The following is a 26,569-nucleotide window of genomic DNA, read 5'->3' as shown; positions in this document are numbered from 1 at the left end:
GGGGGAGTCTTGGTGGGTGTGTGTGTGAGAGGGGGGAGTCTTGGTGGGTGTGTGTGTGAGAGGGGGGGAGTCTTGGTGAGGGTGAGGGGGTCCGGGGGTTCCCGGTGCATCAGCGACCCCTGTGGCCGATAGGGCGCCTGTGGTTCTGCAGTGGAGCCGCCAGATCTGTGTTGTCCTCCGGCGCTATAGGTCTGGTGGCATTGCTGTGGATCTGCAGTGCGAAAAATGAGGGCTTGGAAGGAGCACGTTTCGGAGGACGCGTGTTTCAGCCTCCGTTTCCCGAGTCGGCGGGGGGGTTGCGAGCGGTGAGCCGGGGATACAGATAATAATTGGGCATGCTAAATTGGGGTCAAAAAATGTGGGGTGGGAGGCTGTGTGATCCAATGGTTAAAGAAAAGGGCTTGTAACCAGGAGGTCCCCGGTTCAAATCCCATCTCAGCCACTGACTCATTGTGTGACCCTGAGCAAGTCACTTCACCTCCTTGTGCTCCGTCTTTCGGGTGAGACGTAGTTGTAAGTGACTCTGCAGCTGATGCATAGTTCACACACCCTAGCCTCTGTAAGTCGCCTTGGATAAAGGCGTCTGCTAAATAAACTAATAATAATAATAATAGTATACTGGTGCACAGATGATTTAAAATGCATAGTTGTATTTGGACACATGTGTATCGGTATGCGAGTGCACAAATTAGTTCACGAGCTGGGATTCAAGTCTATGATTAATTAGTAATTGAATTTCGGTATAACAGAGGCACGTGACCGCCTGCAAGGCGCTCCCAGACCACAGAGTGAGATCTTTCGGTAGCAGAATCGTCATTTGAAACCCTCCCTCTCTCCTACGCAGTTTACGCAGTTTTTGCGCATTATTTTGCGAGCAGCAGCAGGAGCGGTCGCAAGGTCCCCGCTCGTCAGTCCGTGGTTTAATATAACAACACCGAAACGACCCGGGGCCGCGCTGACTGTCTTTCTTTGGAAAGAAAACACAGAAGCACGCACACGAGACACCGTATTGTTCTGGACTGGGAGTGAGATTCTGTTTAATATCTGAATCGAGGAGGATGATGAGGATGAGGATGATGATGATGATGATCCAGTCCGATCTCTCCCCGGTGCTCCATGGCGCGGCTCGATGCTATCTTACCCGGCGCGTCTTTGAACACAAACTGGGGGGGCATTTCAGTGGCAGCTGGCTGGCGGCCGGGTCACAGGACATTATACCCGCATCTCTTTATACAAGCCCGGGACAGACTATGGGGGACAGTCAGACCCGGTTAAAACACAAGAAGAACGCAACATGGCTGCTTTACTGAAGTATAGCGAGACAGTCGAGTTTTTGTGAATACAAAAAAAAAAACGTAGCGTGGAGATGGGACGCCCCCTAAATTCATAACCCGAATATTTGGCCAATATAGTCTGGGACGTATAGGTGCTCAGAAACGCAGAATCCGAAGCAACGCGCCGCATCGCAAATCGAGAGACAGGACTGTGGAATTCGGAAATAACTTTTTATACTTGGTAAGTTTGTTATTTGTTTTAATAAGATACATAGACAATGCTGCATTTGTCGCTAAATGTTTTCATTCGTTGCGTCTGTGTTTAACGCGTTTATCTGCTTTGTAAGGTTGTAAGGGAGAAGGGGGGGTGTGTTTAGAAAGTGCAAGATTTAATACAATATCAAATCCCAATTCAACTGAAGTTCTCTCTTCAATCACGTCTCTCTGTATTCGTTTTATTTAGTCATTAAATTCGTGTTTTTGTCTTGTAAATTAATATCTTGTAAACTTGAGTGAGGGAACGTTTTTATTGGCATTTTAACGACATAAAAACAACTTTTAAAGTCACTTTAATATGTATATAATTAATTTTTTCTGTGTTTCTTGACATTTCGATATACCTGCGATATTTAAATTCGTTTTTTTAATCACTTTTAGCATTAGAAATAACAGCGAAAAAACTGCATTTTATTTAAACGTGAAACGCGTTTATTTTTGGTAACCGTTTTGAAATGATTAACTATAAATTCAAGTTAACAGAAAAAACAAATGGTCTTAGTTTTTTAAAGTTATAAATGATGTGTATTTAGATTGAAACTTTGTGATGAGCAAGTGAACTGGCGCATACACCACGCCTCCTTCCAACCACTCTCTCTATCACTGTGTCTCTACTTATCACTGTCTCTATCACTGTGTGTCTCTCTGTATCACTGTCTCTATCACTGTGTCTCTCTGTATCACTGTCTCTATCACTGTGTGTCTCTCTATCACTGTGTGTCTCTCTGTATCACTGTCTCTATCACTGTGTGTCTCTCTATCACTGTGTGTCTCTCTGTATCACTGTCTCTATCACTGTGTGTCTCTCTGTATCACTGTCTCTATCACTGTGTGTCTCTCTATCACTGTGTGTCTCTCTGTATCACTGTCTCTATCACTGTGTGTCTCTCTGTCTGTATCGCTGTCTCTCTCTCTCTCTCTCTCTCTCTCTCTGTCGCTGTGTTTCTGAGCTCATTATTATTATTATTATTATTATTATTATTACGACTGTCGCCCTGGATAAGGGCATCTGCAAATAAATAAATAAAATAAATAAATAAAATAAATAAATAAATAATAATAATAATAATAATAATAATAACCACATATTAAAAAGGGTGACTTGCGTATTTGGGGCTGTGGGACGACAAAAACAACTTTCAAGTCAGTTTAAATAAATGAAATATATACATTTTTTTTTTATGATTTTTGAAATGTTGATGCTGTTTCTGTGTCTCTGACCTCTTTGTTTTTCTCCTGTCCAGCCCCTGTTTTGAAGAGCAGGACCAACACCAGGATGAAGATGCATTTCAGTGTCTCTCATCTCCAGGCTCGTGTCCTCCGGTCACTCCTCCTCCTCCTGTGTGCCGGGGCGGTCAGCAGTGGGTCAGTGCAGGTCCCGACCTCAGTGACCTGTCGCGAGGGGCAGGACTGTATCCTGAACTGCACGTTGCTCTACACCGCTGGACCGAGGGACGAGAACCCTGGGGTGACCTGGAGACAAGCGGAAACTGCCCACATCGTACACAGGAGCTTCAACAGCACAGCCGGGCTCAGGGACCAGCTCTCTCAGTATGTGAACAGAACCAGCCTGTGTGACGGCGATGCACGGAGAGGCAACGCTGCCCTGCTCCTCAGGGGGGTCCGACAGGAGGACGCGGGACAGTACAAGTGCACTGTTTCGAGGTTTGGATCTGGGGTGATCCGGTTAGAGGTGGTTCCGGCTCCGCCCACGACAGAACCAGCTGAACCCACAACAGCAGAACCAGCTGTGACACCGCGACACCACCTGTGGCTTTTAGGACCGTTTCTTCTTCTTGTATTTGTGTGTGTGTGGCTGTGTGGAAAACGCGGACTGCTGCAGGAAAGCCCAGCAATGCTAGAGGAGGTCTGTGTCGTGTGATACTGACAGGATCGTGAGACCCAACCGAGTCAAAAAACGTTTCAGAGCCTAGTGAACACGTTACCATGGTCACACTTTTGCTGCGAGACCTTCTTCAATGCTGACGCTATGGGCTCTATCTATATTATCATTATTTATTTCTTAGCAGACGTCCTAATCCAGGGCGACTTACAATTGTTACAAGATATCACATTATTTTTACATACAATTATCCATTTATACAGTTGGGTTTTTACTGGAACAATCTAGGTAAAGTACCTTGCTCAAGGGTACAGCAGCAATGTCCCCCACCTGGGATTGAACCCACGACCCTCCGGTCAAGAGTCCAGAGCCCTACCCGCTACTCCACACTGCTGCCCTACATTTTGCCAAGCTCTTTAGAAAGTACCCTCTGTCGTTTTTCAAAATCTGTATTTATCATGAAATGTTTTAATTATTTGTCTACTAAATGGCTTTTTATAAAAAAAATTGTATTTAGTTTTGATTGAGCCCGGAGCTGCATTTTTCATTGATAATAACAATAAAATCTCTTTGAAAGAAACCTGGAGTCTGTTTGTTTCTCACTTTAACCCATTAAGATTTTTTTTAAAATGGCTATTTACGTTTATTTTATGATTATTACATAAAGCACATCTCACATAATTCATAACGCTTATAAAACACACATTGGCCCGCACTGAATGGAGGAAGCGCAGTAACAGCTCACCAGCGCCCTCTCGTGGACAAAAACAAGGTACACTTTGTAACAGTATTTAATTATTTTATTTTTAATTCTTGCTTGTTAATAATAACAAAAACATTTTTAAAGCGAATTTATTTTGTAAGACGGTCCTTACTTGTCTGTATAAAAGAATTGAATCTATTCAGTCTTGAACAAAGAAGACTACGCGGCGATCTGATTCAAGCATTCAAAATCCTAAAAGGTATAGACAATGTCGACCCAGGGGACCTGAAAAAAGAAACAAGGACCAGGGGTCACAAATGGAGATTAGATAAAGGGGCATTCAGAACAGAAAATAGGAGGCACTTTTTTTACACAGAGAATTGTGAGGGTCTGGAACCAACTCCCCAGTAATGTTGTTGAAGCTGACACCCTGGGATCCTTCAAGAAGCTGCTTGAGGAGATTTTAAAATCCCACCTCAGCCACTGACTCACTGTGTGACCCTGAGCAAGTCACTTCACCTCCTTGTGCTCCGTCTTTCGGGTGAGACGTAGTTGCAAGTGACTCTGCAGCTGATGCATAGTTCACACACCCGAGTCTCTGTAAGTCGCCTTGGATAAAGGCATCTGCTAACTAAACTAATAATAATAATAATAATAATAGTATAATGGTGCACAGATGATTTAAAATGCATAGTTGTATTTGGACACATGCGTATCGGTATGCGAGTGCACAAATTAGTTCACGAGCTGGGATTCAAGTCTATGATTAATTAGTAATTGAATTTCGGTATAACAGAGGCACGTGACCGCCTGCAAGGTGCTCCCAGACCACAGAGTGAGATTTGCCGGTAGCAGAATCGTCACTTGAAACCCTCCCTCTCTCCTACGCAGTTTACGCAGTTTTTGCGCATTATTTTGGGAGCAGCAGCAGGAGCGGTCGCAAGGTCCCCGCTCGTCAGTCCGTGGTTTAATATAACAACACCGAAACGACCCGGGTCCGCGCTGACTGTCTTTCTTTGGAAAGAAAACACAGAAGCACGCACACGAGACACCGTATTGTTCTGGACTGGGAGTGAGGTTCTGTTTAATATCTGAATCGAGGAGGAGGAGGATGATGATGATGATGATGAGGATCCAGTCCGATCTCTCCCCGGTGCTCCATGGCGCGGCTCGATGCTATCTTACCCGGAGCGTCTCTGAACACAAACTGGGGGGGCATTTCAGTGGCAGCTGGCTGGCGGCCGGGTCACAGGACATTATACCCGCATCTCTTTATACAAGCCCGGGACAGACTATGGGGGACAGTCAGACCCGGTTAAAACACAAGAAGAACGCAACATGGCTGCTTTACTGAAGTATAGCGAGACAGTCGAGTTTTTGTGAATACAAAAAAAAAAAAAACGTAGCGTGGAGATGTGACCCCCCCTAAATTCATAACCCGAATATTTGGCCAATATAGTCTGGGACGTATAGGTGCTCAGAAAGGCAGAATCCGAAGCAACGCGCCGCATCGCTAATCGAGAGACAGGACTGTGGAATTCGGAAATAATTTTTTATACTTGGTAAGTTTGTTATTTGTTTTAATAAGATACATAGGCAATGCTGCATTTGTCGCTAAATGTTTTCATTCGTTGCGTCTGTGTTTAACGCGTTTATCTGCTTTGTAAGGTTGTAAGGGAGAAGGGGGGGGGGGGGTGTGTTTAGAAAGTGCAAGATTTAATACAATATCAAATCCCAATTCAACTGAAGTTCTCTCTTCAATCACGTCTCTCTGTATTCGTTTTATTTAGTCATTAAATTCGTGTTTTTGTCTTGTAAATTAATATCTTGTGAACTTGAGTGAGGGAACGTTTTTATTGGCATTTTAACGACAGAAAAAACAACTTTTAAAGTCACTTTAATATGTATATAATTAATTTTATTCTGTGTTTCTTGACATTTCGATATACCTGCGATATTTAAATTCGGTTTTTTAATCACTTTTAGCATTAGAAATAACAGCGAAAAACTGCATTTTATTTCAACGTGAAACACGTTTATTTTTGGTAACCGTTTTGAAATGATTTACTATAAATTCAAGTTAACAGAAAAAACAAATGGTCTTAGTTTTTTAAAGTTATAAATGATGTGTATTTAGATTGAAACTTTGTGATGAGCAAGTGAACTGGCGCATACACCACGCCTCCTTCCAACCACTCTCTCTATCACTGTGTCTCTACTTATCACTCTCTCTATCACTGTGTCTCTACTTATCACTGTCTCTATCACTGTGTCTCTACTTATCACTGTCTCTATCACTGTGTGTCTCTCTGTATCACTGTCTCTATCACTGTGTGTCTCTCTGTATCACTGTCTCTATCACTGTGTCTCTCTATCACTGTGTCTCTCTGTATCACTGTCTCTATCACTGTGTCTCTCTATCACTGTGTCTCTCTGTATCACTGTCTGTATCACTGTGTCTCTCTATCACTGTGTCTCTCTATCACTGGGTCTCTCTGTATCACTGTCTCTATCACTGTGTGTCTCTCTATCACTGTGTCTCTCTATCACTGTGTCTCTCTATCACTGTGTGTCTCTCTGTATCACTGTCTCTATCACTGTGTGTCTCTCTATCACTGTGTCTCTCTATCACTGTGTCTCTCTATCACTGTGTGTCTCTCTGTATCACTGTCTCTATCACTGTGTGTCTCTCTGTATCACTGTCTCTATCACTGTGTCTCTCTATCACTGTGTCTCTCTATCACTGTGTCTCTCTATCACTGTGTGTCTCTCTGTATCACTGTCTCTATCACTGTGTGTCTCTCTGTATCACTGTCTCTATCACTGTGTGTCTCTCTGTATCACTGTCTCTATCACTGTGTGTCTCTCTGTATCACTGTCTCTATCACTGTGTCTCTCTATCACTGTGTCTCTCTATCACTGTGTCTCTCTATCACTGTGTCTCTCTATCACTGTGTGTCTCTCTGTATCACTGTCTCTATCACTGTGTGTCTCTCTGTATCACTGTCTCTATCACTGTGTCTCTCTGTATCACTGTCTCTATCACTGTGTGTCTCTCTATCACTGTGTCTCTCTATCACTGTGTCTCTCTATCACTGTGTGTCTCTCTGTATCACTGTCTCTATCACTGTGTGTCTCTCTGTATCACTGTCTCTATCACTGTGTCTCTCTATCACTGTGTCTCTCTATCACTGTGTCTCTCTATCACTGTGTCTCTCTATCACTGTGTGTCTCTCTGTATCACTGTCTCTATCACTGTGTCTCTCTGTATCACTGTCTCTATCACTGTGTGTCTCTCTGTATCACTGTCTCTATCACTGTGTGTCTCTCTGTATCACTGTCTCTATCACTGTGTGTCTCTCTGTATCACTGTCTCTATCACTGTGTGTCTCTCTGTATCACTGTCTCTATCACTGTGTCTCTCTATCACTGTGTCTCTCTGTATCACTGTCTCTATCACTGTGTGTCTCTCTGTCTGTATCGCTGTCTCTCTCTCTCTCTCTCTCTCTCTCTCTCTCTGTCGCTGTGTTTCTGAGCTCATTATTATTATTATTATTATTATTATTATTATTATTATTATTATTACGACTGTCGCCCTGGATAAGGGCATCTGCAAATAAATAAATAAAATAAATAAATAAAATAAATAAATAAAATAAATAAAATAAATAAATAAAATAAATAAATAAATAATAATAATAATAATAATAATAATAATAATAATAATAATAATAAGCACATATTAAAAAGGGTGACTTGCGTATTTGGGGCTGTGGGACGACAAAAACAACTTTGAAGTCAGTTTAAATAAATGAAATATATACATTTTTTTTTTTTATGATTTTTGAAATGTTGACGCTGTTTCTGTGTCTCTGACCTCTTTGTTTTTCTCCTGTCCAGCCCCTGTTTTGAAGAGCAGGACCAACACCAGGATGAAGATGCATTTCAGTGTATCTCATCTCCAGGCTCGTGTCCTCCGGTCACTCCTCCTCCTCCTGTGTGCCGGGGCGGTCAGCAGTGGGTCAGTGCAGGTCCCGACCTCCGTGATCTGTTGCGAGGGGCAGGACTGTATCCTGAACTGCACGTTGCTCTACACCGCTGGACCGAGGGACGAGAACCCTGGGGTGACCTGGAGACAAGCGGAAACTGCCCACATCGTACACAGGAGCTTCAACAGCACAGCCAGGCTCAGGGACCAGCTCTCTCAGTATGTGAACAGAACCAGCCTGTGTGACGGCGATGCACGGAGAGGCAACGCTGCCCTGCTCCTCAGGGGGGTCCGACAGGAGGACGCGGGACAGTACAAGTGCACTGTTTCGAGGTTTGGATCGGGGGAGATCCGGTTAGAGGTGGTTCCGGCTCCGCCCACGACAGAACCAGCTGAACCCACAACAGCAGAACCAGCTGTGACACCGCGACACCACCTGTGGCTTTTAGGACCGTTTCTTCTTCTTGTATTTGTGTGTGTGTGGCTGTGTGGAAAACGCGGACTGCTGCAGGAAAGCCCAGCAATGCTAGAGGAGGCCTGTGTCGTGTGATACTGACAGGATCGTGAGACCCAACGGAGTCTGCAAAGCAGCAAAAAACGTTTCAGAGCCTAGTGAACACATTACCATGGTTACACTTTTGCTGCGAGACCTTCTTCGATGCTGACACTATGGGCTCTATCTATATTATCATTATTTATTTCTTAGCAGACGCCCTTATCCAGGGCGACTTACAATTGTTACAAGATATCGCATTATTTTTACACACAATTATCCATTTATACAGTTGGGTTTTTACTGGAGCAATCTAGGTAAAGTACCTTGCTCAAGGGTACAGCAGCAGTGTCCCCCCCACCTGGGATTGAACCCACGACCCTCCGGTCAAGAGTCCAGAGCCCTGACCGCTACTCCACACTGCTGCCCTACATTTTGCCAAGCTCTTTAGAAAGTACCCTCTGTCGTTTTTCAAAATCTGTATTTATCATGAAATGTTTGAATTACTGGTCTACTAAATGGCTTTTTATAAAAAAAATTGTATTTAGTTTTGATTGAGCCCGGAGCTGCATTTTTCATTGATAATAACAATAAAATCTCTTTGAGAGAAACCTGGAGTCTGCTTGTTTGTTTCTCACTTTAACCCATTAAGATTTTTTTTTTAAATGGCTATTCACGTTTATTTTATGATTATTACATAAAGCACATCTCTCATAATTCATAACGTTTATGAAACACACATTGTCCCCGATCCGCCTGCCCGCACTGAATGGAGGAAGCGCAGTAACAGCTCACAAGCGCCCTCTCGTGGACAAAAACAAGGTACACTTTATAACAGTATTTAATTATTTTATTTTTAATTCTTGCTTGTTAATAATAACAAAAACATTTTTAAAGCGATTTATTTTGTAAGACGGTCCTTATTTGTCTGTATAAAAGAATTGAATCTATTCAGTCTTGAACAAAGAAGACTACGCGGCGATCTGATTCAAGCATTCAAAATCCTAAAAGGTATTGACAATGTCGACCCAGAGGACCTGAAAAAAGAAACAAGGACCAGGGGTCACAAATTAGATAAAGGGGCATTCAGAACAGAAAATAGGAGGCACTTTTTTTACACAGAGAATTGTGAGGGTCTGGAACCAACTCCCCAGTAATGTTGTTGAAGCCGACACCCTGGGATCCTTCAAGAAGCTGCTTGATGAGATTCTGGGATCAATAAGCTACTAACAACCAAACGAGCAAGATGGGCTGAATGGGGGCTCCTCTCGTTTGGAAACTTTCTTATGTTCTTATGTTCTAATACATCTACCTGTCTCTCTGTCTATTATTATTATTTGTTTATTTAGCAGACGCCTTTATCCAAGGTGACTTACAGAGACTAGGGTGTGTGAACTATGCAGCAGCTGCAGAGTCACTTACAATTACATCTCACAAGGAGGACAAGGAGGTTAAGTGACTTGCTCAGGGTCACACAGTGAGAGTGGTTGAGATGGGATTTAAACCAGGGACCTTCTGGTTACAAGCCCTTTTCTTTAACCACTGGACCACACAGCCTCCTACCTGTCTGTCTATCTACCTGTGTGTGTGTGACTCTCTCCCCCTCCTTCACCCCCTACCCTCACCTGTATGTCAGGACCAAGGTAATACAGCTACCTGTCTGTCAATCTACCTACCTGTCTATCTTTCTAGAATGTCTATTTTTCCACACGTTTAAGAACATAAGAACATAAGAAAGTTTCCAAACGAGAGGAGGCTCCATTCAGCCCATCTTGCTCGTTTGGTTGTTAGTAGCTTATTGATCCCAGAATCTCATCAAGCAGCTTCTTGAAGGATCCCAGGGTGTCAGCTTCAACAACATTACTGGGGAGTTGGTTCCAGACCCTCACGATTCTCTGTGTAAAAAAGCGCCTCCTATTTTCTGTTCTGAAGAGTTAGATTGCGTTACCCCTGGTTCTTTTGGTAAAGCCCCTGCAAATACATGACTCTTTTTTTCTTAACCTTAATTTGTTTTCCAAGTATTTTCCTAAGAGCTGTTTTCGTGAACGGGTTTACAAAGGGCTCGTTCATTTTCACCCAGAGCGCTTCACACAGCTACCGACACTTTCATAAGCGACCCCTCTTCCTTTGAACACCCGGTACATTTTTTATTTACAAATTGACCCTTGTAATGAACCAAATTCACCGTTTAGTTATCAAGCTTGGGGTCAATGTATAATAATATATACTATTATTACGGGGAAAACATAGAAACCTGTAAAACAACGACATGAATCATTTGTAGCCGCGGTGTAATAATAGTGCAACTTGAAAGCCGGCTTTTGAAATGAATAATTACACACCGTGCTGTTTGTTTCAATACCAGGAAGTAGAAGAAACGTGAAAACGCTAGAACCAAAGTCATTGTATTTATCTTGCTCTTAATTGTATTATTACTTGTACTGTGATTCTTGAAATGTATTTTTGTGTACGGCTGTAAGTCGCCCTGGATAAGGGCGTCAGCTAATAAATAAATAATAATAATAAATAATAATAATAATAATAATAATAATAATAATAATAATAATAATAATAATAATAATAATAATAATAACGAAAGTGATTGTAAAAGGTTAGAGGAGAAAAAACAGCAACTAAGGGTTTATTTCTGGTTTTACACGCGATTATTAACGTATTTAAAAGCAGAAAAGCAGAAACTACCGACGTGGGAGAACGCAGGGCACAGATCTGTTATATATGAAGTCAAAGTAAAATCGACGGGAGCAGATCTGTATTGATTTGACACGGCGCTGTAGTTCATCGAGTTCATGCGGAGTCATTGATCCTTTTAATGCTCCTAATAAGATTTATTACTCGATAATAAAATATCCTAGAACGTGATGTCAGAGTAGCGATGCACAGCGTTCAGTCGAGACATTTAATAACCGTGATAGCGGTCCGGGGAAAGAACTATAACAACGATTAAAAAATAAAAAAAAAAAACAAAGAAGAAAAAACAAGCGTTATTTTAAATATTTTGTCCAGAAGGTGAATTATCCTGAATAAAAGCGCAAAACAGCGCTGATCACCTTGGTGCATCTGATTAAGATAGAGATTTAAAAACGCCCGGGATCTTTGTAACGGGTTTCTGCAGGTGGGGTCCACACGATGACGTCACGGGTTTATATATAAGTTTCCTCCTCGTTTTCTCTCACAAACCGAAGCGAGTTTGACGAAGGCAGGTGAATGTTTACTTTTTACAAATACTATGTTTGCAAAACTTTACTTGTACCATTTTATTGATTTATTTATTTTATTCAAAAGCGCTTAGTTATTATTATTATTATTATTATTATTATTATTATTATTATTATTATTATTATTATTATTATTATAGTTAACTCTGCGTCGTGTGATATAATAATAGATTTTAGTAACATTACAGAAGCGGAAATGGAACATGCATGCACGTTAAATATTGATCTCTTTCTCTGTCTTACCTCCACCCCCCCCCCTCTCTCTCTCTCTCTCTCTCTCTCTCTCTCTCTCTCTCTCTCTCCCTCTCGATCTCCCTCTCTCCGTCTCAAGAGTTCGTGCGTTCAATCTCTCCGCGTCCTGCCTCTCTCTTCATACAGTGAGACCCGCCGCTGAACCGGGATGGAGAAAACGCTGAAGGACCACCTTGTGGACACCCTGGACGACCTAGACGAAGGGCAGTTTAACAGGTTCAAGGACAAGCTGGGAGAAACGACGTTCCAGGGGCGCAAGATCGCCAAGGGGAAGCTTCAGAAAGCGACAACCCTGGAAGTAGCGAGTTTGTTAATCAGCACCTACACCAAAAAGTACGCCGCTGAGATCACAATATTGATATTGAGAGCCATAAATGAGGTAGACCTAGCCAAAGAGTTGGAAAAAAAAACTGGAGCCGGTAAGATTATTACTATTAGGATTATGGTTATTATTACAATGTATGATGTTAGTTTGTGTTATTATAATACATGTATACGTCAGCCAAATACTACAGTATATTTTGGGCGTAAGAGAACTTTGCAAAATTATAAGAGAGAGAGAGAGAGAGAGAGAGAAACTGATTTTCAGATCTTTTTACTCTACATTACTCCATCATAATGTACAACAACTTTTAAGATGTAAAACGAGTGATAAACATCCCACTGTATCTTAAACTAGAGTTTAAATTATTGTTTATTTCAAACATAGTTTAAATCTTCCTTATAACCTTATTTTTTTTTTAAAAAAATCTTACTTTCGCTTTCGTTCGCGAGGAACAAAAAAAAAAGTTTGCGATTAAAAGTCAGATATTTAAATGAAATGACGTTTAGATAGCTGTTTGTGTCAATTTAAATATCGGAACTCCTTTCCCAGTAATATACAAATATAGCAGAAGGTTAAATAAAATTAAGATAATCTCTGCGTTCTAGAACCGGTTTAGAACTCATCGTGTTCACTTGCGCGCGGTTTGCGCATAGTCAGATATAGACTTTACCATTGTTTTGTATTTCCTGTTCTTGGGCTGTGCTGTGCATGTTCCAATCCGTAATGGATCGATCCCTTCAGGGCATCTCGTTTAGCTTAGGTTCCATTTTTTCTTGTCGTTTATTTTGGAGGGAAAACGTTATCATTTGATTTTCAAAAGAATAATTGTGCATTCAATAATTAATATATTTTGTTAACATATACATCCTAACCAGAAAGTGTCCCGCAGTAAAAGCACAGAGAGGTCTGGTAAAGCATAGGGAAGCATTGTAAAGCACAGAGAGGTCTGGTAAAGCATAGGGAAGCATTGTAAAGCACAGAGAGGTCTGGTAAAGCATAGGGAAGCATTGTAAAGCACAGAGAGGTCTGGTAAAGCATAGGGAAGCATTGTAAAGCACAGAGAGGTCTGGTAAAGCATAGGGAAGCATTGTAAAGCACAGAGAGGTCTGGTAAAGCATAGGGAAGCATTGTAAAGCACAGAGAGGTGTGGTAAAGCATAGGGAAGCATTGTAAAGCACAGAGAGGTCTGGTAAAGCATAGGGAAGCATTGTAAAGCACAGAGAGGTCTGGTAAAGCATAGGGAAGCATTGTAAAGCACAGAGAGGTGTGGTAAAGCATAGGGAAGCATTGTAAAGCACAGATAGGTGTGGTAAAGCATAGGGAAGCATTGTAAAGCACAGAGAGGTGTGGTAAAGCATAGGGAAGCATTGTAAAGCACAGAGAGGTCTGGTAAAGCATAGGGAAGCATTGTAAAGCACAGAGAGGTCTGGTAAAGCATAGGGAAGCATCGTAAAGCACAGAGAGGCGTGGAACACAACACAGTTTAATATATGGGAAAGCATAAAGCAATGCGTATCAGACTGAATCAGATCGTGTGCTGCTCTGTTCTGTTCTGTTTTTTAAACTTTCCTTTGATATAATCACTGCTCTTTGGGTTTAATATTATTTCCGTTGCTTAAGAGCCAAATCTGCCTGAGTCTGATTAAAAACATTACAGGATATCGTTAGTAATCCCCTTTTACTTGTGAGAGTCTAATGTGACACTTCGATGTTGTACTGTAGCGAGCGACAATCCCTTCTGGTTTTCGGTGCTTCACCCGACTTTTCTCCTCTCCTTTTAAGAATTCAACTGATGCGCGTTCAGCCATTCGTGTCTGTCAATCACACCAGGGAAGCGTGTGCACAGTAAAATTATTTAATTTACGCTTTTTCTCTGTGAAACAACTAATCAGCTAAGTGATAAGCCTACAGTATGTGTTAAAATGTGATTCATGAAGCAGCTTGTGTTATATTGTGATTTATAAAGCATTATATATTTTTGCAATACATGAATAAGTGACTGTTGTAATAATGACTTTGAATTTGCAACATTAACAGTTGAAATACAAACACAGCGTTAGTGTAAGTATAGCAGAGTTTTGAAAAATCTAGCGTGACGCGTCCCCCGCGTGCTGCTACAGCTGTTTAAATAACGTAGCTGTGACTTTTCTCTTCATTGTTAACATCCCGACCACATTTTACACTGATAACTTTTAAAAGTCCGTTTCAAATGTCCATTCTAGTGCTCTGGGGGTTGAGATCTGTCCTCTTAATAATAAAACAAACAAACAACACACATAAGCTCTGGCTTTTCTGTTGTGTATCATGGATCATTAGTGTTGTGTTACCCCTTTGACAACGCGGAGGATAATCCTGACACCATTAGTGCACTGGAGCGGACATTTTGAAAATTTTGAAATTATTTACGTTATTTAAACAGTTGTAGCAGCACGCGGGGGGGCGGGGGGGCGGGGGGGACGGGGGGGGGGGGGGGGGACACGTCACTCTCTATTTTTCAGAACCCCGCTTCTTACACTTTTAAAGTGGAATTCGCACAGCAGCTTCACTCTCTGTTTTGCTGTTGTTTCTCAGTTGTGAACGTGGTAGGCCTCGAATCCTCTCCCCCACACGCTGGGGTCCCGGGTGAAGTTGAAGAAGTGATTGAAGGCCCTGTCTCGCTTCTGAGAACCCACAAGGTGCGGCTGATCGAAGTGCTGTCCAACGACCCCAGCCCCATTGAGCAGGGGGTTCACTCCAAGGGGCTACTCTCCGACAGGAAATACAGAAATATCCGATCCATCAACGACCCCAGCGAGAAGATTGCGGAACTGCTGGACTTCATCATGGGCAAGGGCAGCGGGGCGGCGCAGGAGTTCATAGAGCTGCTCAGGAAGCTGCAGGACGATTTCCCCACCCTGCCTGCTGAACTGCTAGGTAAGCTGTCTGTGATCCTGTTAATAAAGCTAATAAGAGGTGAGAGAATGGATTTTAAAGATGGTCAGCGCTCCTTTAAAGGGAGGGGTCGGTGGTCATGTTAATAAAACTAATAAGAGGTGAGAGAATGGATTTTAAAGATGGTCAGCCCTCCTTTAAAGAGAGGGGCCAGTGATCATGTTAATAAAGCTAATAAGAGGTGAAAGAATGGATTTTAAAGACGGTCAGCGCTCCTTTAAAGGGAGGGGTCGGTGATCATGTAAATAAAACTAATAAGAGGTGAGAGAATGGATTTTAAAGATGGTCAGCCCTCCTTTAAAGGGAGGGGCCGATGATCATGTTAATAAAGCTAATAAGAGGTGAGAGAATGGATTTTAAAGATGGTCAGCGCTCCTTTAAAGGGAGGGGCCGGTGATCATGTTAATAAAGCTAATAAGAGGTGAGAGAATGGATTTTAAAGATGGTCAGCGCTCCTTTAAAGGGAGGGGTCAGTGATCATGTTAATAAAGCTAATAAGAGGTGAGAGAATGGATTTTAAAGATGGTCAGCGCTCCTTTAAAGGGAGGGGCCAGTGATCATGTTAATAAAGCTAATAAGAGGTGAGAGAATGGATTTTAAAGATGGTCAGCCCTCCTTTAAAGGGAGGGGCCGATGATCATGTTAATAAAGCTAATAAGAGGTGAGAGAATGGATTTTAAAGATGGTCAGCGCTCCTTTAAAGGGAGGGGCCAGTGATCATGTTAATAAAGCTAATAAGAGGTGAGAGAATGGATTTTAAAGATGGTCAGCGCTCCTTTAAAGGGAGGGGTCGGTGATCGTGTTAATAAAGCTAATAAGAGGTGAGAGAATGGATTTTAAAGATGGTCAGCGCTCCTTTAAAGGGAGGGGCCAGTGATCATGTTAATAAAGCTAATAAGAGGTGAGAGAATGGATTTTAAAGATGGTCAGCCCTCCTTTAAAGGGAGGGGCCGATGATCATGTTAATAAAGCTAATAAGAGGTGAGAGAATGGATTTTAAAGATGGTAAGCACTCCTTTAAATGGAGGGGTCCAGTGATCATGTTAATAAAGCTAATAAGAGGTGAGAGAATGGATTTTAAAGATGGTAAGCGCTCCTTTAAAGGGAGGGGTCAGTGATCATGTTAATAAAGCTAATAAGAGGTGAGAGAATGGATTTGAAAGATGGTCAGCGCTCCTTTAAAGGGAGGGGCCGGTGATCGTGTTAATAAAGCTAATAAGAGGCGAGAGAATGGATTTTAAAGATGGTCAGCGCTCCTTTAAAGGGAGGGGCCAGTGATCATGTTAATAAAGCTAATAAGAGGTGAGAGAATGGATTTTAAAGATGGTCAGCGCTCCTTTAAAGGGAGGGGCCAGTGATCATGTTAATAAAGCTAATAAGAGGTGAGAGAATGGATTTTAAAGATGGTCAGCCCTCCTTTAAAGGGAGGGGCCGATGATCATGTTAATAAAGCTAATAAGAGGTGAGAGAATGGATTTTAAAGATGGTCAGCGCTCCTTTAAAGGGAGGGGCCAGTGATCATGTTAATAAAGCTAATAAGAGGTGAGAGAATGGATTTTAAAGATGGTCAGCGCTCCTTTAAAGGGAGGGGTCGGTGATCGTGTTAATAAAGCTAATAAGAGGTGAGAGAATGGATTTTAAAGATGGTCAGCGCTCCTTTAAAGGGAGGGGCCAGTGATCATGTTAATAAAGCTAATAAGAGGTGAGAGAATGGATTTTAAAGATGGTCAGCCCTCCTTTAAAGGGAGGGGCCGATGATCATGTTAATAAAGCTAATAAGAGGTGAGAGAATGGATTTTAAAGATGGTAAGCGCTCCTTTAAATGGAGGGGTCCAGTGATCATGTTAATAAAGCTAATAAGAGGTGAGAGAATGGATTTTAAAGATGGTAAGCGCTCCTTTAAAGGGAGGGGTCAGTGATCATGTTAATAAAGCTAATAAGAGGTGAGAGAATGGATTTGAAAGATGGTCAGCGCTCCTTTAAAGGGAGGGGCCGGTGATCGTGTTAATAAAGCTAATAAGAGGCGAGAGAATGGATTTTAAAGATGGTCAGCGCTCCTTTAAAGGGAGGGGCCAGTGATCATGTTAATAAAGCTAATAAGAGGTGAGAGAATGGATTTTAAAGATGGTAAGCGCTCCTTTAAATGGAGGGGTCCAGTGATCATGTTAATAAAGCTAATAAGAGGTGAGAGAATGGATTTTAAAGATGGTCAGCGCTCCTTTAAAGGGAGGGGTCAGTGATCATGTTAATAAAGCTAATAAGAGGTGAGAGAATGGATTGTAAAGGACTGAATATGCTTAAATCTGATTGTGTTTGTATATTTGTGTCTTGCAGGAGTCAACAGGAATTAGGGCTGGAAGGCAACTTGACAAGCAAACTCACATTAGAAAGATGTGAGGATTTATCTGAGGAGCAGCTGAAACAGGAATTTGAAAAGGTGGGAGGAGACGGTGAAGAGACTGGACTTAAAGGTGTAGAGAAGCGAGACATTGGATGAGATGTTTATAACACTATGTAACACAATTTTTGTTCCTGGGTAGTAAGTGTTATTTCCTAATTGCTTATGCCTCAAAAGTATAGAAAATGGCTATTATTCCCCACAAACTTTGCTTTTGTGACCAGGACAGTGATATTTTGAAATGTACCTATGAAACTAATGCGTCTTTTTTTCTGGTAAAAATGTGTTTATTTCACGGTTTAAAAAATAGTTATTTCAAGATATTTCACGATTTTCAAATCATTAATATTAATGAAAACAGGGGGGGAAAAAAAATCACATTTAAAATGTAATCATTTCCCAGCGTTATTATAATTTTTACAACAAATGTTCCTGAATATTTAAATGCTTACATAAAAAAAATGCTAAATTTGTAGAATGTTTTGGGGTTTGTTTATCTATATCTATATCTATATCTATATCTATATCTATATATATATATCTATATAATCCACCTTTTTAAAGACATTCTATTTTCAACGTCAGTGAATTGTCAAACTAAATAAAAAAGTAAGTAAATCACAAATTAACAACAAAAACGTGAAATCTGTGAGAAGAAAAATACAGCCTTACTAATCTCTTAAGTGCAGCTGTGTGTAACCGCATTGACCTGTCCATCAGAAAACTGTATTGTTTATCCTGGGGACCTGGTGGGGAGTGGAGAGTGGAGAGTGGAGAGTGGAGAGTGGAGAGTGGAGAGTGGAGACTGGGGACTGGGGATTGGAGACTGGAGACTGGAGACTGGAGACTGGGGACTGGGGATTGGAGACTGGGGAGTGGGGAGTAGAGACAGGGGAGTGGGGAGTGGGGAGTGGGGACTGGGGTCTGGGGAGTGGGGAGTGGGGAGTGGGGAGTGGGGAGTGGGTGTTATATGCAGAGTTAACATAATACACTCCACGGCATATTATTTCTAAACTGTAAACTTTTCAGACGATGTCTCCTGAGGATTTCTTTCTGTGTCACATTAATCATTTCTTGCTTCTTTGTATAACTTCACCAGAACGCTCGTTCTTTCTAATCTCTTCGAATGTATGGCAAATCAAAGTTTAATATGTCTGCAAGTTGATTTCAACAAATATAGTCTGTTTAAAAAAAAAAAAAAAAAAACACCTGTAGATCTTGTTCCCATGTCTGCTTTGCACCGGCTGTATGTGAATAAAGAGAACTTCTACCCAGAGATGAGACTCGCTGTGTAATCGTGTTATTCAGCCAATGTGTGATAACGACACACAGAACAGCTCCATCGCTTTCAGCTGTTAAATAAACAGGGCTACATTTAGAAATACTAAATGAAACATTATAAATATATTCAGTTTATTTTAAATTATAAACGCAATATTAACTGTAAAGCCAGTTTCTTGTTTCCAGCTGCTTCTATAAGGACCAGCTCAGTGTTCTCTCTCTCTCATAAAGACCAGCTCAGTGTTCTCTCTTTCTCTCTCTCTCTCTTAAAGACCAGCTCAGTGTTCTCTCTCTCTCTTATAAAGACCAGCTCAGTGTTCTCTCTCTCTCTCTCTCTCTCTCTCTCTCTCTCTCTCTCTCTCTCTCTCTCTCTCTCTCTCTCTCTCTCTCTTATAAAGACCAGCTCAGTGTTCTCTCTCTCTTATAAGGACCAGCTCAGTGTTCTCTCTCTCTTATAAAGACCAGCTCAGTGTTCTCTCTCTCTTATAAAGACCAGCTCAGAGTTCTCTCTATCTTATAAAGACCGGCTCAGTGTTCTCTCTCTCTTATAAAGACCAGCTCAGTATTCTCTCTCTCTCTTAAGAACAGCCTAATTTATCCTTTTTTAAACTTTCACCTTAACTTCACACAATACAAACTTACATTTCCGCCCTTCACGAAGGCAGAGATGAGGTTAGTTGTAGACATTAGGTTTAGGGGTTGGGATTAGTGTTAGGGGTATGCGGTAGATTTAGGGGTTAGGAGGCTGGTAGGTACCTACTGGTCCATTCCTATGGGATGATTTTTGCTGGATAACGTCCCATTCAATCGACTGATCTCAATCGGATCAGATGAGCAGGCTTACCAGGTACCGGTGTGGTGTCATTTTGTGGTACGTGTTAAAAAGTGGTACACTCTGCACTGCGCTTCCGCGGGCAGCTCAGAAAACAAGGAAACGCCGGTCTGAAAGGGGTACCATGTGCTGAGTTTGGCCCTTGAAGTTATTATTATTATTTTTAATATTTTCTTTTTTTTTTCACAATTCAGCAAATTTACGTGACCCGTCTCTGATGATACAAGACTGTAAAGCCATGATAAATACAAGGATAAAAAACGATATATGATTTATGATTATTACATAAAGCACACCTCACATAATTCATAACGTTTATAAAACACACATTCTCCCCGATCCGCCTGCCCGCACTGAATGGAGGAAGCGCAGTAACAGCTCACAAGCGCCCTCTTGTGGACAAAAACGGTATTTATTTATTTTATTTTTAATTCTTGCTTGTTAATAATAACAAAAACATTTTTTTTTTTAAAACCGATATTTTTTGTAAGATGGTCCTTAGTTTTCTGTGTAAAAGTATAGACAATGTCGACCCAGGGGACTTTTTCAACCTGATAAAAGAAACAAGGACCAGGGGTCACAAATGGAGATTAGATAAAGGGGCATTCAGAACAGAAAATAGGAGGCACTTTTTTTACACAGAGAATCGTGAGGGTCTGGAACCAACTCCCCAGTAATGTTGCTGAAGCTGACACCCTGGGATCCTTCAAGAAGCTGCTTGATGAGATTCTGGGATCAATAAGCTACTAACAACCAAACGAGCAAGATGGGCTGAATGGGGCCTCCTCTCGTTTGGAAACTTTCTTATGTTCTTATTTTCATACGTGTGGAAAAAAACATTTTCAAGTTCAGGAAAAAAACCAAAACGTTTTTTAAAAAAATCTTATATATTTAGTGTTGGCCTTGTTCGTTTTAAACAGCGTCGTTTATTTATTTATTTATTTATTTATTTATTTATTTATTTATTTTTCATAATCAAGGATTACCAACAAAAAAAAAATGAACAAATAAAAATGTTTTTAAAAAAACGGTTCTCATCTCGCGCTCGGTTCCCAGCTCGCGCTCCGCTCTTTTGACTGAGCGCTCGAGCGCGCTAACGGCTGTTTTCTTTTCTGAAGTAAAGAAAGTCATTTTCTGCTCCGCCTGAGGTAAGTCGTTTATATCGTTTTAAATTGATTTTCAAGTCTATTTTTTTTCTTCATATAAAATAATAATTAAACAAAAACATAGCGGTCTTTTTGATGCGTTGTCTTGTAGAGTTGTTGAAAAAAATTAAATATACGAGCATTTGAGGAGGTTAATTCACTTGTCGTCTTTTGTAAGAGGTTTTTTATAATATGTCAAATGTATAACTTGCTTATAAAATGATTTGATAATGACATTCTTAATTGTATTAATACTTGTACTGTGATTCTTGAAATGTATTTTTTGTTTATGACTGTAAGTCGCTCTGGATAAGGGCGTCTGTGCTAATAAATAAATAAATAAATAAATAAATAAATAAATAAATAATTAATAATAATAATAATAATAATAATAATAATAATAATAATAATAATAATAATAATAATGTATTGGTTATGTATTAGTTATCCCGGTTACTCGTGGGTGGACGCGGGTGGATTCCGTCCACGCTCTATTTTTGGTGAAGCGTCATTTTTCACAGTCCATCGTCCCTGTTAGTTATCTTCAATAGTAACCTTATTTTTTTGCCCCAATAATTAATTATTTCACGTTCCCGACGCAATTTATCCCTGTATTGATTCTGTGTGAGCTGTCTGGCTACACAGCCACTGCAGTCTTGTAATGAAATTTACATTTCTAAAATAAACGAAGTGAAAACTAGTATTATACCTGACTTTTTTTCATTAAAAACTGACAAACGAAACACTATCCGACAGACTCAATGAAAAAATAAAATCACACCCCACACACCGCCTCCCTTATCGGTCCTGCGATCCTATAGCATCTCTCGATGTGCTGAAAATAATGATTGTGAAAGCGTATAATCCCAAGCGAAAGTTATTTAATATCACCTCGGTGTTTAAATAACACCGCCCAGGCGATCATATAAAGCCTCCTGTTTATTTTATTGCATACATTTTGTCATGTTATTTGTGATCTGCTATTTAGTCACATTTTAATGTATATTTTTTCCTTTATTTTTTAATTGTATGCGTTTTATTGCTTGTTTCTTATTTCTGTGATGTCTGTATAGTCTTTATAGTTTATTGTAAGAGCGTTCTGCGGTGCTATATTGTAAGTAAAAGAGCGTTGGGCTAACATCGGATTTTGTTTTAGTTTTGATTTGCGAGCTGCAGTTTCATGTTGTTTGTTTTACGGATTAGCATTTGTTTATTTAGCAGACGCCTTTATCCAAGGCGACTTACAGAGGCTAGGGTGTGTGAACTATGCATCAGCTGCAGAATCACTTACAACTACGTCTCACCCGAAAGACAGAGCACAAGGAGGTGATTTGAACCGGGGACCGCCTGGTTACAAGCCCGTTTTTTAACCACTGGACCACACAGCCTCCATCATGCAGCAATGGTATTGCCAGTGAGGCGAGGTTTGTCAGAGAGAGAATAGCCCTTTGGGGTGTCTCGATGCAGCGAGTGCATGTCCTTACAGAGGGCCAGGGACAGAGGAGATCAAGATTGGTATTGGTTATAAGTTCGCTGAGAAGCAGAGATTTTGTTAGTCAGAGAGCGACGATTAAAAAAGGAGATTTTCAGATGTGTAGCCGGGGGGGGGGGGGGGTAGGAATGGAGCCTCTAGTAGCCATTGGGAGGGATTTATACTGTGTGTGTGTCAGTGTGTGTGTGTGTGTGTGTGTGGGGGGGGGGGGGGGGGGGGGGGTTGGTAGGAGTATGAATGAGGTCTCTAGTAGCCGGGGGGGGTCGGAGAAGGAATGAGGTCTCTAGGAGTCAGTGGGAGGGATTTGGGAAAGGTCCGTCTCGCTCCGCCGGCTCCCTGGACGTGTGACCCTTCGGCTGGCGTTCCAAGCCGATTTATACTGTCCTGCAGGAGAGCGGGTCCAGTTTACACGCTATCAAAATTCACTTCAATCTGCCACAGCTATTAAACACTACAGAACATTAATGGACTTCAACCAGCTGATGTAGTTACATCAGCAAAATTCAAATTTACTTCCCAATCGCTATTTTCTTCCTTCTAACTGCAAACGGCAACAGTTGCTCCACATTGCGTAACCGTGTAGAGTCCACTCGCAGCGCACAGGTCCCCTAGAAAGTGTCCTGAGGGCATCGGATTATTCTTAATGGTTAGGGTTAGGGTTAGGGTTAAGTTTTATGGTTGGGGTCAGGGTGGGTTGATTTCGTAGCCTTGACGAGCTCACGAGTCATCTGATGCTCTCAGCACAGTTTCTAGCGGATATCCCTTTACGCTGCGAGTCCACTCACTGTTTAAAATCTAGCCCCGCCTATTACGCACATGCTTGTTTTTTTCGGTGGGGGGTAAGCTGATTGGCTGGAAGATGTTGTAATACTGTCAGGCAGACTCATCCACCTTTACTCCAGTGTTCAGACTGAATCGGGTTAAAACCAAAGCTGGCTTCAGAAAGATGCATTTGAATTAAAGATGGATACAAGCATCAAGGCTCATGTTGTAGACGCTCTGGATGAATTGAGTAAATCCAAACTGAGGATGTCTCAGTCTGTGTGTATGTGCGTGTCTGTGAGTGTGCATGTCTCAGTGTGTGTGCATCTCAGTGTGTGTGTGTCTGTGAGTGTGTGCGTGTCAATGTTTGTGTGTGCGTGTCTGGTGTGTGTGTGTGTGTGCGTCTCAGTGTGCGTGTCTCAGTGTGTGTGTGTCTGTGAGTGTCTCAGTGTGTGTGTGTGTGTGTGTCTCAGTGTGTGTGTGTGTGTGTCTCAGTGTGTGTGTATGTGTGTGTCAGTGTGTGTGTGTGTATGTATCAGTGTGTGTGTGCGCGTCTCAGTGTGTGTATGTGTCTGTGAGTGTCTCAGTGTGTGTGTCAGTGTGTGTGTGTGTCAGTGTGTGTGTCTGTGTGTGTCTCAGTGTGTGTGTGAGTGTCTCAGTGTGTGTGTGTGTGTCAGTGTGTGTGTGTGAGTGTGTGAGTGTGTGTGTGTGTGTGTGTGTCTGTGAGTGTCTCAGTGTGTGTGTGTGTCAGTGTGTGTGTGTGTGAGTGTCTCAGTGTGTGTGTGTGTGTGTCTGTGAGTGTCTCAGTGTGTGTGTGAGTGTCTCAGTGTGTGTGTGTGTGTCTGTGAGTGTCTCAGTGTGTGTGTGTGTGTGTGTGTGTGTGTGTGTGTGTGTGTGTGTGTCAGTGTGTGTGTGTGTCTGTGAGTGTCTCAGTGTGTGCGCGTGTGTCTGTTAGGTCGCAACGGAATTAATTTATAGGAGGCCCAGCTAGGTGGCGCTGGTAGCCTAAATTGTAAGTAAAGAGTGAATCGCAATTCAAAAAAAAAAAAGAAAAATACAGTGAAACAAAATACAGCTGCAACTTCTAACTCTATTAATATTATTTCAACTTCTAACTCTATTATTATTTATTATTATTTGTTTATACTTTAGAATTGTTATTTTCCGCGTTTTTTTCTTTCTTTAAATGAATATAATAAAGGTCAAGAATGAGAAACTTGGTAAAATGTTGAGTTTTTGAGTGTGTGAGTTCAGGGTAACCTTCTTTTGCACCCTCTAGCGGCCTCTAGTGGCTACTACATCCGACGCTCACAGCCCTGAATTGAAAAGTAATAGGCAGTCACGTTTTCATCTATTTTTTCATACATACATTAATCATTTCTGTATTTTCCTCAAATCATTGTTCTTAAAACGACCTATTAAAGCTTACCGAGCAAAAATGTAGTTTTCTATTTTTGAGTGTGTGAGTGAAGTGAACCGTACCCATAAAAGCGATCAAACGTCTATCATAGATCTCTATTTACTGTTTGTGAGGTGTAGTATTCTTACTACGGCGGTTTAGTGCTTTTATTTGAGTCACTGTCGTGTTAAATACGTGTGAAATGTGAGAAGTCATTGAAGTATGGACACGGTTCTGGCTCCGGACTTTATTCATTCATAGTGTTATTTTTTTTTAATTAGTCTCCACTGTTAAACTGTGTGTATCTGCAAATTATTTATTTTTTTATTTTTTACTGTATTTCACGTATTATAATTTTGCACAATATATGGTTTGCCATATTATGATAACGTACGTATGAGGTATGGCTGCGTTCCTAAATTCAACGCTGAGAAGCAACAACTCTCAAAATCGTTCCTAAACTCACCGTTGAGACTAGAAATTAGACAAACCGTTTAGTATTTGTGTTTGTGTAGCAGGGTTTCTGGCAAGCGGACAAGGCGGAGCATCCTCACAGAGACAGACCCTGCCTGCAAACCGCGTGCAGCACGCGCTTCACAACCACATCGCTTTACTAAAGAGACGCCTCTCTCTTGCAAGAGCTGTTTCACACGTGAGATTTGTCCCTGCGTTACATCGTACTTATAACCTCATTTTAATAAAACTATTAAACGATACACGGTTTCGATTTCGAAATGTAATTTACTGTATGCGGCCCCCAATGCAATATGTACTTCTCACTTCTGTAATGATCGTGTTCATTATTGTTCAACTTATTCATCTTAATCGTATTATTAATATCATTGGGCTCAAACACAAACTCAATCGAAATCAGGACTTGGTATGGTATTTATCATTAAAGGGAGAGAGAGAGAGAGAGAGAGAGAGAGAGAGAGAGAGAGAGAGAGAGAGAGAGAGAGAGAGAGAGAGAGAGAGAGAGAGAGAGAGAGGACTAAACGGTGAATTTGAATATATATATACACACACACACACACACACACACACACACACACACACAAATTCACCGTTTATTTATCAAGCTTGGGGTCAATGTGTAATAATACATACTATTAATTATGGATATTAAAACGTACGGGGAAAACATACAAACCTATAAAACAACGATATGAATCATTTGTAGCCGCGGTGTAATAATAATGCAACTTGAAAGCCGGCTTTTGAAATGAATAATTACACACCGTGCTGTTTGTTTCAATACGAGGAAGTAGAAGAAACATGAAAACGAAAGTGACTTTAAAAAGTTAGAGGAGAAAAAAAACAGCAACTAAGGGTTGATTTCTGGTTTCACACACGATTATTAGCGTATTTAAAAGCAGAAAAGCAGAAACTACCGATGTGGGAGAACGCAGGGCACAGATCTGTTATATATGAAGTCAAAGCAAAATCGGCGGGAGCAGATCTGTATTGATTTGACACGGCGCTGTAGTTCATCGAGTTCATGCGGAGTCATTGATCCTTTTAATGTTCCTAATAAGATTTATTACTCGATAATAAAATATCCTAGAACGTGATGTCAGAGTAGCGATGCACAGCGTTCAGTCGAGACATTTAATAACCGTGATAGCGGTCCGGGGAAAGAATTATAACAACGATTAAAAAATAAAAAAAAACATTGAAGAAAAAACAGCGTTATTTTAAATATTTTGTCCAGAAAGTGAATTATCCTGAATAAATGCGAAAAAAGGCGCTGATCACCTTGGTGCATCTGATTAAGATAGAGATTTAAAAACACCCGGGATCTTTGTAACGGTTTTCTGCAGGTAGGGTCCACACGATGACGTCACGGGGCTTATATATAAGTTTCTTCCTCGTCTTGTCTCACAAACCGAAGCGAGTTTGACGAAGGTAAGTGAATGTTTACTTTTTACAAATACTATGT

The 26,569-nt window shown here is 41.1% G+C and overlaps 2 protein-coding genes across 2 annotated transcripts in view; both read left to right on the top strand.

Annotated features, from left to right (window-relative positions):
• Positions 1–11,778: 11,778 nt before the first annotated feature.
• LOC131723357 (pyrin-like) lies at positions 11,779–18,541 on the top strand. Its single transcript, XM_059017046.1, has 4 exons — positions 11,779–11,798; positions 12,145–12,484; positions 14,962–15,303; positions 17,656–18,541. The coding sequence occupies exons 2-4, from the start codon at positions 12,214–12,216 to the stop codon at positions 17,670–17,672; spliced, it is 630 nt and encodes a 209-aa protein (XP_058873029.1). The 5' UTR covers positions 11,779–11,798; positions 12,145–12,213; the 3' UTR covers positions 17,673–18,541.
• A 7,978-nt stretch (positions 18,542–26,519) lies between these two features.
• Positions 26,520–26,569, top strand: part of LOC131723356 (apoptosis-associated speck-like protein containing a CARD) — a 59,414-nt gene continuing 59,364 nt past the window's right edge. Inside the window, exon 1 of the mRNA XM_059017044.1 lies at positions 26,520–26,535. The gene's annotated coding sequence lies outside the window, so the exon portion shown is untranslated. The remainder of the gene's footprint in view (positions 26,536–26,569) is intronic.

Source organism: Acipenser ruthenus, chromosome 54, assembly GCF_902713425.1.
Source record: "Acipenser ruthenus chromosome 54, fAciRut3.2 maternal haplotype, whole genome shotgun sequence".
Taxonomy (NCBI): domain Eukaryota; kingdom Metazoa; phylum Chordata; class Actinopteri; order Acipenseriformes; family Acipenseridae; genus Acipenser; species Acipenser ruthenus.
This window is presented reverse-complemented; position numbering and strand designations above follow the sequence as displayed.